General features: G+C 43.8%; 1 protein-coding gene across 1 annotated transcript in view; it reads left to right on the forward strand.

The window, feature by feature from the left end:
* The window catches only part of FRY (FRY microtubule binding protein), a 314,552-nt gene that overhangs the window by 189,936 nt on the left and 110,731 nt on the right, over positions 1–13,885 (forward strand). Inside the window, exons 27-31 of the mRNA XM_023740362.1 lie at positions 1,002–1,101; positions 1,416–1,587; positions 8,921–9,177; positions 10,125–10,271; positions 13,175–13,504. Of these exons, the coding sequence (XP_023596130.1) occupies positions 1,002–1,101; positions 1,416–1,587; positions 8,921–9,177; positions 10,125–10,271; positions 13,175–13,504 (1,006 nt within the window). The remainder of the gene's footprint in view (positions 1–1,001; positions 1,102–1,415; positions 1,588–8,920; positions 9,178–10,124; positions 10,272–13,174; positions 13,505–13,885) is intronic.

Below are 13,885 nucleotides of genomic sequence, written 5' to 3' on the forward strand. Positions count from 1 at the left end.
GTGTAGAAATTGTTGAATGGGAACCTAAACTGCTGTGTAAACCAAAAGTACAATAAAATATTATTTAAAAAAAATTTAGATTGATTTAATGGAAATATTAGGTCAGCAAGCTATTGAGTAATTTAGTACACTTATCTTCTTTCCTTTTCATTTGTATTTGGTTTTTATTAAAATCGCTTTCATTAAAATCTACTTACATTAATAGATTTGTGTGTTCTTTATCCTGGTGTGACAATATTCAATTTTAAGCAAAAATAGTCATTTTCCTTCATCTGCTAATAAACAGCAAAATAAACAGGCAAAAAAAAAAAAAAGGCCAAGTGTTGGTGGGGATGTCATTAGTAAGTGTGGATGAAGACAGAGGGCCATCTAGAATTTTGCATGCTTATGATTTATCAAGATTACTAGCCAACATGAACAAATGCCTCCTTTGCCATGAGACCAGAAGTAGATGGTGTCTAGCTATCATTACTGAACATTTTTATCAAAGATTCCATAGAAAAATCCTGATCAAAAGAGGGGGAAATGTGAAACAGAACTTAAAATTCTGAAGGTGAGGAATCAGACTTTCTGGGGCCATTGATGCTGTATGAAACCCCAAAACTATTGCTCTAAGATAATCTTTATACCTTAAACCAACAATATCCCTTGAAGTCTTCTTTAAACCAAACAATAAATTAGCTTATTTAGTAAAGAATGTCTGCCTTGAGCATTGTGCTCCTCTAAAGAACTATCTATATAGGATCAAACTGGTAACAGCAACTGGGAAGGTCAGATAGGAAGCTTAGGGGGCAGTGAGTTTATGTTAATGGGGGAGGAACATTTTGGAAAAGGAGGGTGAGAATGGTTGCACAACTTGAAGAATGTCATCGGTGTCACTGAAGTGGACACGTAGAAATTGTTGAATTGGCGCATGTTCTGCTGTGTGTATTTTCAACAACAAAAAAAAAGATTACTAGCAAGCTGTCTTATAAACTATGCCATTTTTTTTTTTTTTTTAGGAACTATCCCTTCGACATAGTGACATTGTTAAACCTTGTACTATTCAAGGCCTCTGACACCAACAGAGAGATTTATGAAATTTCCATGCAGCTTATGCAGGCATGTATCATTTACTTCCTTAGAAAACTTCCACTGTTGAGCATAGAAAATAGAAATGATACTTGATTACTGATTTGTTGCTTATTCATACGCATGTATTTATTTCTGCAAGTCATTGGTGAATACGAATTGTGGCAAAACCATTGCATAATCTTCTGTAAACCTCAGAATGAATTGATATCTTTCTTTTACTACTGTATTAAAATATGCATTCATTCATTTTGTTACTGCTAAACTTTATTAAATGTAAATACTCCTGAGATATGCAGCAAATATTTTTTCACATCATTTCTTACTTTCTGGCCTCTTTTTAGATCCTTGAAGCAAAGCTTTTTGTATACTCGAAGAAAGTGGCCGAGCAGAGACCTGGCAGCATCCTGTATGGCACGCATGGCCCATTGCCCCCCCTCTACAGGGTGTCTCTGGCACTCTTGTCCTGTGAACTGGCCAGGATGTACCCTGAGCTCACGCTTCCTCTCTTCTCAGGTACCGTGCAGTAGCTCATCATGACAATACAACAGCATTTCTTCTGATCAAATGTAATTTTCCTTTTAAACACTGGAGCAATTTTGAAGTCAAAATGATGGATGCTGAATTTGCAGATCAGAATTGCTGTGGGCTAGATTAAGTTACCGGGAGCACTGGTGGCACAGTGGTTAAGCACTCGGCTGTTAACTGAAAGGTCAGCAGTTCAAACTCACCCAGCGTCTCCATGGGAGAAAAACCTGGCAATCTGCTCCCTTAAAGATTTAAAAAATAAAAAAAAACCACCATTACCATTGAGTCGATTCTGACTCATAGCGACCCCATAGGACAGAGGAGAACTGCCCCATATGGTTTCCAAGGAGCAGCTGGTGTTTTCCAACGGCCAGCCTTTTGGTTAGCAGCCGTAGCTTGCAGTAGCTCTTAACCACTGCATCACCAGAGCTCCCCCGTAAAGATTGCAGCCTAGGAACCCTATGGAGCAGTTCTCTGTCACATGGGGTCGCTATGAGTTGGAATCAACTTCATAGCAACCAACAACAACAACAAATCTAGTTATGTGTAAAAGTAAATTCTAGAATGTCTTTAAAGTGTAAAAATATGTTTGTTTAAAACAGTGTAGGTATAAATAAATATATGATAAATACAGTGATGCTTAGATTAGCACTATACGTTTACCTACATTTATGTGTAAAACGTCTCCAGAAACACTTAACCCAGGCTGTGTAACTATCGCTGCAGGTGGTTGGTTGCTGTTCCTGCTGTGGTCGCTGTTTCATAGCGTAGTCATTGCTATGTGTACAAGTTGTCGAGAGTCTGATAGTTTGGCATGTCTTTACAAACCACCTTTGTAAATAAATCTGGTGAAAATCCATTTTGAAAGAATTACGTGTGTCAATTAACTTCTTGCCTGCACTCACATAGCGACTTGCTGAGAGGCTGACTTTATTCTCTTGAATTCAGGGCTTTGAACTGGGTTAATTTCAGTTTGACCCTCTGCTGAGAATTTGCTTTTCCACCCCAGATATACTGAATCAGAGTCTACATTTTAATAAGCTCCACAGGTGATTCTCGTGTATGCGAGAATCATCTGGTGGTCTTGTTAAAATTCGTCTGTATACATAAGAATCACCTGGGGATCTTGTTAACCTGTAGATTCTGATTCAGTATATCTGGAGTGGAAAAGCAAATTCTGAGCAGGGAGTGGAACTGAAAGTAACTGGTTCAAAGCCCTGCTTGAATTCATCCACCCTTCCCATCTGTGTCACCACTGCCTTAGTCCAGAGCCTCCTCAGCCCTCCCCTACCTCTCACATCCCTCACTGCAGCCCATCGTCCAAGCTGTCATCTGCATTTACGACCTACACAACCAAAAACGACATGACACCTAGCTCAAACTTCTCTTCCCAGTTGTCCTAAAAAGAATTGCTGATAATAAGAACTTCCATTTTTGGAGTTCTTAATATATTCCAGGCTCTCTGCTAGACCCTTTATATGCATTTTACTCTTTATTTAGTCTTTCCCACTCTGGGGGTATGGTGGTTACAAATGAGGCCGTAGAATCAGGCTGCCTAGGTTCCAGTCCTGGCCCTGCCATTCACTGGCTGTTTGACTTGGGGTAAAGTCACCAAACCTCCAAACTCCGTCTCCTCATCCTCAATGACAGAAGCTCGCTGCCTCGCAGGCTGAGAGGATTACAGTGAACTGCTGAGGGTCATCGAGCACTGGCCCAGTCCTGGGTTGAGATTTTCACCACAGCCATCATCATCATCACCATCATCATCATCATCATCCCTGCTTTACAGACGAAAAGCCAAACCTCTTCGTTGCTTGTTGCCATTGAGTCTATTCCTACCGATAGCGACCCCATGTGACAGAGTAGAACTGCCCCGTAGGGTTTCCAAGGCTGAAATCTTCATGGGAGCAGATCGCCAGGTGTTGCTCCCGTGGAGCCTCTGGGTGGGATTGAACCACCTACCTTTCTGTTAGCATCCACGCGCTTAAACTGGTGTGCCACCAGGGCTCCTCCCAAACCTTAGACACTGAAATAATTGGCTCAGGACCATATAGCTAGTAAACTGCCAAGCCAGAATGAAATCCAGATCTGTCTCCCTCCAAAGCCACTGCTATCAAATTGCAACCTCTTAACCTGTAAAAAACAAACAAACAAAAAGCCCTTCTTTACCAGACAAACTTGATTTCCATCTCTTCTTCCAAAATCCTCTACTCCAGTCTCATTTAGTCTTTCGTCAACATCCAGGCCCTTTTGCAAATCTTTGCTTTTGCCCATTTTGTGCCCTCTGCTGGGAATGGCCCTTCTTCCCCTGGCCACAAATCCCAGCCTTCTTTAAGATCTACTGTAAAATCTACCTCTACTGTGAAAACAAGGAGACTTGGTGGCCCAACAGTTAAGTACTTGGCTGCTAACCGAAAGGTTGGCCGTTCGAACCCATCCAGAGGCTCTGTGGGAGAAAGACCTGGCGATCTGCTCCTGTAAAGGTTACAGCCTAGGAAACCTTATGGGGCAGTTCTGCTCTGTCATGTAGGGTCGCCATTGGTTGGAATCAACTCCACGGCCCCCAACAACAAAAAAAAACGTGAGAACCTCTCCATCTACCTTAGGCGGAGTTGGTCACATCCTTGGATAGCACCAGAAACAACTGGGAAGACCCAAGGAAAGCTTTTCTAGTAAATTAATCCTCTTCTTAGAAAACTAACATTTATTTTTATTGTCTTTGTCCAAGATTTTGATGAGTAAAGCAGTCTTCCTATTCAAGGGATCATAGTCTGGCAATATAAATGTGCAGTTGTACGATTATGATACAGTGTGGCAAGGACAATAAGGAACAATACATCCAGTATGTGAGATGGAAGATGAGGGAATGTCAAATCATTGGGCCAAAAGTATCAGGAAGGACTTCCCAGAGAAGTTGATGTCTGAGCTGCAACTGAAGAATAGAAATTACTTGAACGACAGACAAGTAGTTGATGGGCATTGCTGGCCAGCCAAATGGCATATGCATTGCCTTAAAGGTATAAAGTAACATGGTATGTTTGGGAGATTATAGGGAGGTCAGTGGCCAACAGAGCATGCAGGAAAGGGGGAAAGTTAGAGATGGTCATGGACAGACGAGGCAGGAGTCAAATCCTAGGAGGCCTTGTATTGTACACTAAGGAGTTTGTAGGCCAGTGATTTTCTGTATGTGCTCCTTGATACCTCCTCCCCTCCAAACCCTACAGACAGGAAGGCATCCAAGCAAGCTGCTGGGTTTTTGGAAGCCACTGATGAGTTCTGAACAAGTAGAGGGGCTGATGGGCTCAGAATGCATTTTAGAAAGACTGACTGCAGTGTGGAGGATGGATTCAAGAGCATCAAGTGTAGAGAGAGGAAGACAGTTAAGAAAGGGGAAAATGTTGAGGGTCTACACTAAGACAGCACAGTGAGTGTGGAGAGACCAGAGACTTAAGGGCAGAATCCACAGAACAGAGTATGTGGTGTGATATTTGGGAGGTGGTGTTGTTCCTTGCCATTGAGTCAGATCCGACACATGGCAACCCCACGTACACAGAATGAAACATTGCTGGTCCTGTGCCATCCTCACAATTGCTGGTACATTTGAGTACAGTGTTGGAGCCACCGTGTCAGTCCATCTCACTGAGGGTCTCCTTTGCCTTTGCTGGCCCACCATTTAACCAACCATAATGTCTCTCTCCAGTGATTGGTCCCTCCTGTTGACATGTCTAAAGTGAGCCAAAGTCTTGGACAATATTCTGTGATCCACTGGGTTGTCATTGGCTAATTTTTGGAAGTAGATTGCCAGTTGTGGTGGTTAAGATTGTGTGTCAACTTGGCTGGGCCATGATTCTCAGTGTTTATATGTGATCACTCCCGTGACTGAATGTAATATGTTAGAAGGTGGTTGTTGCTGTAAAAACTGTGTAGATTTTTATACCATTGCTTGTTGCTGTTAGTTGCTGCTGAGTCCATTCAGACTTATGGCGACCCCATGTGTTTCAGAGTAGAACTGCTCCATAGGGTTTTCAAGGCTGTGACCTTTCAGAAGCAGATTGCCAGGCCTTTCTTCCAAGGCACCTCTGAGTGGGTTCAAACTGCCAACCTTTCGGCTAGTAGTTGAGAGCACTTAACCATTTGCGACACCCAGGGACTCCAGATACCACTGTTAAAAGCTAAGTATTTCCAGTAGCTGTTGTCCCTCTGATTGGGATGGTTTTTTTTCCTCTCCAAAGTCCAGATCCCTCCTTGTTGTTGTTGCAATGGCCCCATGCCCGGTCATGCTCCAACCCCATGATCAGTTGGGAATCGGACCGTTGTGATCCACAGGGTTCTCATTGGCTGATTTTCAGAAGTAGATCTCCAGGCCTTTCTTCCTAGTCCATCTTAGTCTGGAAGCGCCTATAAAACCTGTTCAGAATCATAACACCGCACAGGCCTCCATTGACAGACAGTGAGGTGCATTGGTAGAGAATCAAACCTGGGTCTCCTGCATGGAAGACGAGAATTTTAGTACTGAGCTACCATTGCCCTCAGATCCTTTCTAGAGGAGTTTAAGTATTCCTTCTTCCATAAAACTGTCCCAGACCTTTGCAGTGAAAAGTCATTTTCCTCCACCCAACCCTAAAGCGCTGTGTGTCTGCCCTTCTTGTGTCATTTGTCACTTTCTAGCTTGCCCCGAGTTGCTTGTCTGCATAACGGGTCTGAGAGTCGCTGCCTCAGAGGCTGGGGCTGTGTGTTCTCTAAGTCTCTGTGTCTCCAGAGTAAATAATAACATAGTGGCTTGCACCTAGAAAATGCTTAGTACATTGGAATAAAAGAATGTTCCGATTTGATAAGGATCTGAATATGCATCGTGACAGTTCATAATATCAGTGATAACATCCATAAAGTTTTAGAAGTTAAGTAAATTTTGAAACGTTGACCTGTGTAAAACATAGCATCTTAATACTTTCTGATCATTGCGGCACAGTGTTAAAAATATTCTTATTTTTCGAAATAAAAAATTGTAATTGTAATTTTGAAAGGCACCCTGGCGGCACAGTGGTTACATGCTCACCTGCTAACGGAAAGGTCGCAGTTGGAACCCAGTAGCCGCTCCATGGGAGAAAGATGTGGCAGCCTGCTTCCATAAAGATTACAACCTTGGAAACCCTATGGGACAGTTCTACCTTGTCCTATAGGGTTGCTATGAATTGAGATCCACTTGATGGTGATGGGTTTGGTTTGGTTTTGGGTTTAATTGTAATTTTAGGGAAAAACATGAAATCAATTAAAGCTGCCTTTTCAGGGATCCCAGCAGATTATCTTGGTGTCATTCCTGGCGTCTGTGTTGTTCTATTGTTTAGCAGCTAGGAGCTCTCTAAACGAGATAACGTGCTACACTGGATAATAAGTGCATCAGAACGAGCTTTCTAATTTCCCTTAGAATAAAACAGTTTCTTCTCAAGATATTAGAAGTAAGAGATTGCTTCAGAGCTTATTGTTGTTGTTAGGTACTGTCAAGTCAGTTCTGACTCACAGCGACCCTGTGCACAAAAAACAGACACCGCCCGGTCTTGCGCCACGCTCATAATCATTGTTATGCTTGAGCCCATTGTTGCAGCCACTGTGTCAATCTATCTCGTTGAAAGTCTTCCTCTTTTTCACTGACCCTCTACTTTACCAAGCATGATGTCCTTCTCCAGAGACTGATCCCTCCTGATAACATGTCCAGAGTATGTGAGATGTAGTCTTGCCATCCTTACTTCTAAGGAGCATTGTGGTTGTACTTCTTCCAAGACTGATTTATTCATTCTTTTGGCAGTCCACGGTAAATTCAGTATTCTTCACCAATACCATAATTCAAAGGCATCAGTTCTTCTTCAGTCTTCCTTATTTGTTGTCCAGCTTTCCCGTGCATATGAGACGATTGAAAACACAATGGCCTGGGTCAGGCGTACCTTAGTCCTCAAGGTCACATCTTTGCTTTTCAACACTTTAAAGAGGTCTTTTGCAGCCGATTTGTCCAATGCAATGTGTCTTTTGATATCTTGACTGCTGATTCCATGGGTGTTGATGGTGGATCCAAGAAAAATGAAATTCTCGACACCTTCAGTGTTTTTACTGTTTATCATGATGTTGCTTATGGTCCAGTTGTGAGGATTTTTGTTTTCTTTATGTTGAGCTTATAGGGTATACATAAAAGTCATTATAGAGAGCTGGTTCCGATTATAAAATTAAATGCTGCTGGCGGGGCAAAAACACCCTCAGAGGAAGTAATGGTGACAGACACCTTAGTCCTTTATGTCCACTTACTCCACAAAATGAAGGGTAGCGCTTAGCACACACGTGTACGCAGTAAGTGGTCTGCAAGTCAATCCCACAAACACATGTCCATGCGCTGGGTCTGTTTCATTCGGATATTTACATCTCACTTTTTAACAACTAGTGTTTCAAGGAGTGCTTCCCTGGGTGGTGCAAACAATTAGGTGCTCCACCAGGAGCCGAAAGATTGGTGGTTGAAACCCACCTGAGGAACCTTGGAAGAAAGGCCTGGCGATTCACTTCTGAAAAAATCAGCCATTGGAAACCCTGTGGAGCACAGTTCTCCTCTGACACACATGGGGTCGTCATGAGTCAGAGCTGACTCAGCAGCAACTCATACTGGTCCAGTTTGATGAGCGCTTCTGGTTTACACAGCATTTTCATGCACAGTATCTCCATAAGGCCACAAAATCATAAAACCGAGGCTCATCCTCAAGCCTTCTCGTTCCACATCTGGCTCTGTCAGAACAAAGCGATACAGCACAGTGAGCAACTCGCAGGCTTTGTAGAGGGGGAGTGAGTCGGAAGGCCTCATGAGTTCACATCCTGGGCTGGAGGAAGCAGTGGAATAGAGCGGAAATAACAAGGATCTTGGAGTCAGAAGGACATGGGTTCAAATCCCAGTTCCACTACTTTCTAGCTGCATGTGACACTGGGCTAGTTATTTAACTTCTCTGTTCCTCAGTTTTCTCATCTATAAAATGGGGCTGTCAGGCCCTTCATTGGGCTATTGTGAAAATTAAAAGCTCTAATCACAATGTACATAATATGCTCAGCACGGTGCCTCACTGCCTCTTGATAAATGGCGATCAGGATTATTATAACAGTGATGATTATCTTTCCACTAAAACATTGTTTTACCAAGTGTCTTCCATGAAACCTTCGGGTTAGCGGCTGAGTGTGTTAACCGTTTGTACCACACAGGGGCCCTCAATCAAACTATAAGTTAGAATTAACGCTTTAGTTTATTTAGTTTATTTTAGTTTATCCCTCTCTCCATCACTGCACTTCTCTTTAGAGGTGAGCCAGCGGTTCCCCACGACTCATCCAAATGGACGTCAGGTCATGCTCACCTACCTGCTCCCCTGGCTGCACAACATCGAGCTGGTGGACAGCAGGCTCCTGCTCCCGGGCTCCAGCCCCAGCAGCCCGGAGGACGACACCAAGGACCGGGAAGGGGAAGTGACTGCCTGCCACGGGCTGAAAGGGAGTGGCTGGGGCTCTCCTGAAGCCACCTCGCTGGTCCTGAATAACCTCATGTACATGACGGCCAAGGTAAACCCAGAGAAGACGCGTCGTCTTAAACACAGGTCTGTCATCAGAGGAAAGCCAGGGGGATGGAACCCCTGGTCCAAACCCAAGGAAAATGGCATTTATCCTTGAAAGTTGCATGAATATAATTTGTAAAACGATAGTGGTGTTGATTGCACAGCATGATGATCATAATCAATGTCACTGAATTATACATACAAACACTGTTGAATTGGCAGACATTTTGTTATATATGCTGTTACCACAATAAAAATAAAAAATAAGAAAGCTTTATCTCAGGGCAGCACTTTCAAGGATTTATCCAGCCTCCATGGCTCCAGAAAGTCTGAATTCCATGAGAATTTGAAATTCTGTTCTGCATTTTTCCCATTTTGATAAGGACTATTTCCCTGAGGTAATATTTAAACCTCTAACCAAAAATATGCCCTGAAGTCTTCTTTAAACCAAATAGTACTTTAGCTTATCTGGTAAAGAATGTCTGCCTTGAGCATTGTGCTATTTAAGAACTGTCTATATGGGATCAAACTGACAACAGCAACTCAAAAGATTAGTTTGGATAGGAAGCTTAGGGGACAGTGAGTTCATGCTAATGAAGGAGAAACAGTTCAGAAAAAGAGGGTGAGAATGGTTGCACAATTCAATGGATGTAATCAATGTCACTGAATTGTACCAGTAAAAATTGTTGAATTGGTGTATGTTTCGCTGTGTATAGTCTCAAAAACCAAAAAGAAAGAAAGCTTAAAAAAATTGCATGACTAGCTGTTTCTCTTCCTAAGCGGGGCATTAGAGTGTCATCTACCAGAAAATGTCTTTCTAAAGAACGGCCACGCGTCCCCCTTCTTGTGATTTCAAGATGGCAATGACGCTAACCACCACTCTTCGCCAAACGTTGGCTCCCTCGCGCTTGTTGCCCACGCTTCCCCTGAGCCTGCTTCTGTTTTGTGCTGTAGTACGGAGACGAAGTCCCTGGGCCGGAAATGGAGAACGCTTGGAACGCCTTAGCCAACAACGAGAAGTGGAGCAACAACCTGAGGATAACCCTGCAGTTTCTTATCAGCCTGTGTGGGGTCAGCAGTGACACAGTCCTCTTGCCCTATGTAAGTGCCCCGAGGGCTTTCGGGAGAGCTGTCCCGCCTGCTCGTGGTTCCGTTTGCAATGTGCACGTCAGAATGCGCGCTCTGCTCCAGCTAACATAGAGGTGTCAGGGTTTGTTAGTCACTCTCCTCTCCTGGGGGCACTTGCCTTAGCTGCCTGGTGCTGCTATAACAGACGTACCACGAGTGGATGGCTTTAACTAACTGAAATTTATTCTCTCATGGTTTAGGAGAGTAGAAGTCTGAATTCAGGGTGTCAGCTCCAGGGGAAAGCTTTCTCTCTCTGTTGGCTCTGGGGGAGGCCCTTGTAATCAATCTTCCCCTGGCCAAGAAGCTTCTCAGCACAGGGACCCGAGGTCCAAGGACGCACTCCACACCTGGCTCTTCTTGCTTAGATGTAAGGAGGTCCCTCTCCTTTCTGCTCAATTCTCTCTTTTATATCTCGAAAGAGATTGACTCAAGATATGACCTAATCCTATAGGTTGATTCCTGCGTCATTTACATAACTGCCTCTAATCCTGCCTCATTAACATCACAGAGGTTAGGATTTACAGCACATAGGTAATTATATCAGATGACAAAATGGTGGACAACCACACAATACTGGGAATCATGGCCTAGCCAAGTTGGCACATACGTTTGGGGGACACAGTTCAATCCACAACAGCGTGACTACGTGTAACGTAGGGGTCCTCTTCTGCTTCCTGAGAGCCAGGCTGCAGTGAGTGTGCTGGTGATGCCTCTGTCGTACTCTGTCTCTCAGCCCTTAGACACAGAAACATGTGAATTAAGGTACGAATATTTTCTGTCAGTTACCAAATGCTAACTTTTATAAACATCTGCCACATTATATAAGAGAAACATTGAGAGCTGGGCAAAACATTATACTGTAACTAATAAGGCATCCCTGGGTGGCACAAGTGGCTAACATGCTTAGCTGCCAACTGAAAGGTCACTGTCTTAGTCATCTAGTGCTGCTATAACAGAAATACCACAAGTGGAAGGTTTTAACAAAAAGAAGTTTATTTGTTTACAGTAAAGTAGGCTAAAAGTCCAAATTCAGGGCGTCAGCTCCAGGGGAAAGCTTTCTCTCTCTCTTGGCCTTCTCATCAGTGTTCCCCCAGACTAGGAGCTTCTCGGTGCAGGGACCCCAGTCCAAAGGACGTGCTCTGCTCCTGACACTGCTTTCTTGATGGTGTGAGGTCCCCAACTCTCTGCTTGCTTCCCTTTCTTTTTATCTCTTGAGAGATAAAAGGTGGTGCAGGCCACACCCCGGGGAAACTCCCTTTACATTGGATCCAGGGATGTGACCTGGGTAAAGGTGGTGTTACAATCCCACCCTAATCCTCCTTAACATAAAATTACAATCACAAAATGGAGGCCAACCACACAATTCTGGGAATCATGGCCCAGCCAAATGGATACACACATTTTTGGGGGGACATAATTCAAACCATGGCAGTTAGAGATGTGAGCCCACCCAGAGGCACTTCGGAAGAAAGGCCTGATGATGCACTTTCAAAAACTCACCCACCGTTGAAAACCCCATGGAGCACAGTTCTGCTCTGACACATGTGGGGTCACTAAGTCAGAGCTGACTCAACAGCAGCTGATAATGATTATGACGAATAAAAATGTTTCATGTTTACATTTTGATGTAAACAGAATAAAATGTTGTCTTCAAATTTAGATGGCAGAAGAGAGAAATAAGCAGAAAGCAATTCTCTTTAGATGTCAGATAGCTAGTGTTTGTATTTAAAGGTGATATGATCAACAAAAATGGCAGCATTTTTTAACTGTAACTCAGTTGGCATTTCTGTGCTGGTTGTTGTTCTGAGACATTTTATGCCTCCCTGTTGCTTTAAGCCACGTGAGCTTAGCTACAGCCTATGTGCCTCGGGCTTGACTACGAAGTCCATGATCACCTCGAGCTTATTTTGAATAATCCAGAGTTATTTTTAAAATTTAAAACCATAAAAACCGCTCAGATGAGTTTGTTTCTAGGGGGAAAGAGAATAGCACGGGACTGGATTCCTTTTTAAACAAAAGTAGCTGGCAGTTTCTTCCCGCGGTTTGTATAAATAACATTCTTTCTTAAGAGCTTAGATGCCAAGTTTTCCGTTTAGAGAGAATCCACGTGCCCTGAAAGTAACGTCCTTACTCTCAGCTGTTAGAGAAGGTAAAGCGTTTAGAACAACTCACTCCGCTCAGGTGTGCATGTGAAGACAGGTGCGTTGTAATCAAAATACTTGGTTTATCCTCAGAGAGCGCACAGATTGGCTGTCAGGAATATCAAATGTGAATGATACTTTATTGGCATTTAGCCCCAAATCTATGACTCCGGGGTGATGACGCATTCTTCAGAATGAGTGGGTGTCTTCTTTGCTTTCAATAGCTTCACATTCTTGCGGACTGTCGTCATGGTTGTTAGCTGCCGTTGAGTCGATTCCAGCTCATGGCAACCCCATATACAACAGGATGCAGTGTTGCCTGGTCTTGCATCATCCTCACCGTCGCCAGCATGTTCAAGGTCATTGTTGTGGCTGTCATGCCAATCCATCTCACCCAGGGTCTCCCTCGCCCTCGCTAGCCCTCTACTTCACCAGTCATGTTGATTGATCCCCCCAATGACGTGTCCAAAGTGAGCGAGTCAGACAATATTCTGTTGTCATCCATAGGGTTTTCATTGACTAATTTCCAGCCTTTCTTCCTCGTCTGTCTTAGTCTGGAAGCTCCACTGAAACCTGTCCACCACAGTGAACCTGCTGGTATTTGAAATACCGGTGGCATAGCTTCCAGCATCACAGCACCACGCAAGCCAACACAGTACGACAGACTGACAGATGGTGGTGGACTTGCGAATGAGACACTGGGAAACAGCCCTTGTTTTCTTTTTATCTTCTCAGATTAAAAAGGTGGCCATATACCTGTGCCGTAACAACACCATGCAAACCATGGAAGAGCTGCTCTTTGAGCTGCAGCAGACGGAGCCAGTCAACCCCATCGTCCAGCACTGTGACAACCCACCCTTCTACCGCTTTGCAGCCAGCAGCAAGGCCTCCGCTGCGGCCTCTGGTAGGACAGGGCATGGGGTAGATGTCTTGTCACATGTCCCTGGATTTCCTTCATGTCGAGCAATGAAAGGATATAAGTGTGTGTGTGTGTCCCTTTTCTCTTCTGCCTGTGTGTACATCCACGTGAGAGATGATTGGAGATGCCTGGAAGATATACCCACAGTCTCATAAGAGAGTGTCCATGTGTCATGGATTGAACTGTATCCCCCAAAAATGTGTGTGTCAACTTGGCTGGGCCATGATTCCCAGTATTGTGTGATTGTCCGCCATTTTGTCATCTGATGTGATTTTCCTATGTGTTGTAAATCCTGTCTCTATGATGTTAGTAAGGCAGGATTAGTGGAAGTTATGTTAATGAGACAGGACTCAATCTACAAGATTAGGCTGTATCTTAAGTCAGTCTCTTTTGAGATATAAAAGAGAGAAGCAATCAGAGAGACAGGGGCACCTCATACCACCAAGAAATTGCCGGGAGGAGAGCGAGTCCTTTGGACCTGAAGTTCCTGCGCAGAGAAGCTCCTAGACCAAAAGAAGATTGATGAC

The sequence above is a fragment of the Trichechus manatus genome, unplaced genomic scaffold, assembly GCF_000243295.1.
Source record: "Trichechus manatus latirostris isolate Lorelei unplaced genomic scaffold, TriManLat1.0 scaffold00153, whole genome shotgun sequence".
In the NCBI taxonomy this organism is placed as follows: domain Eukaryota; kingdom Metazoa; phylum Chordata; class Mammalia; order Sirenia; family Trichechidae; genus Trichechus; species Trichechus manatus.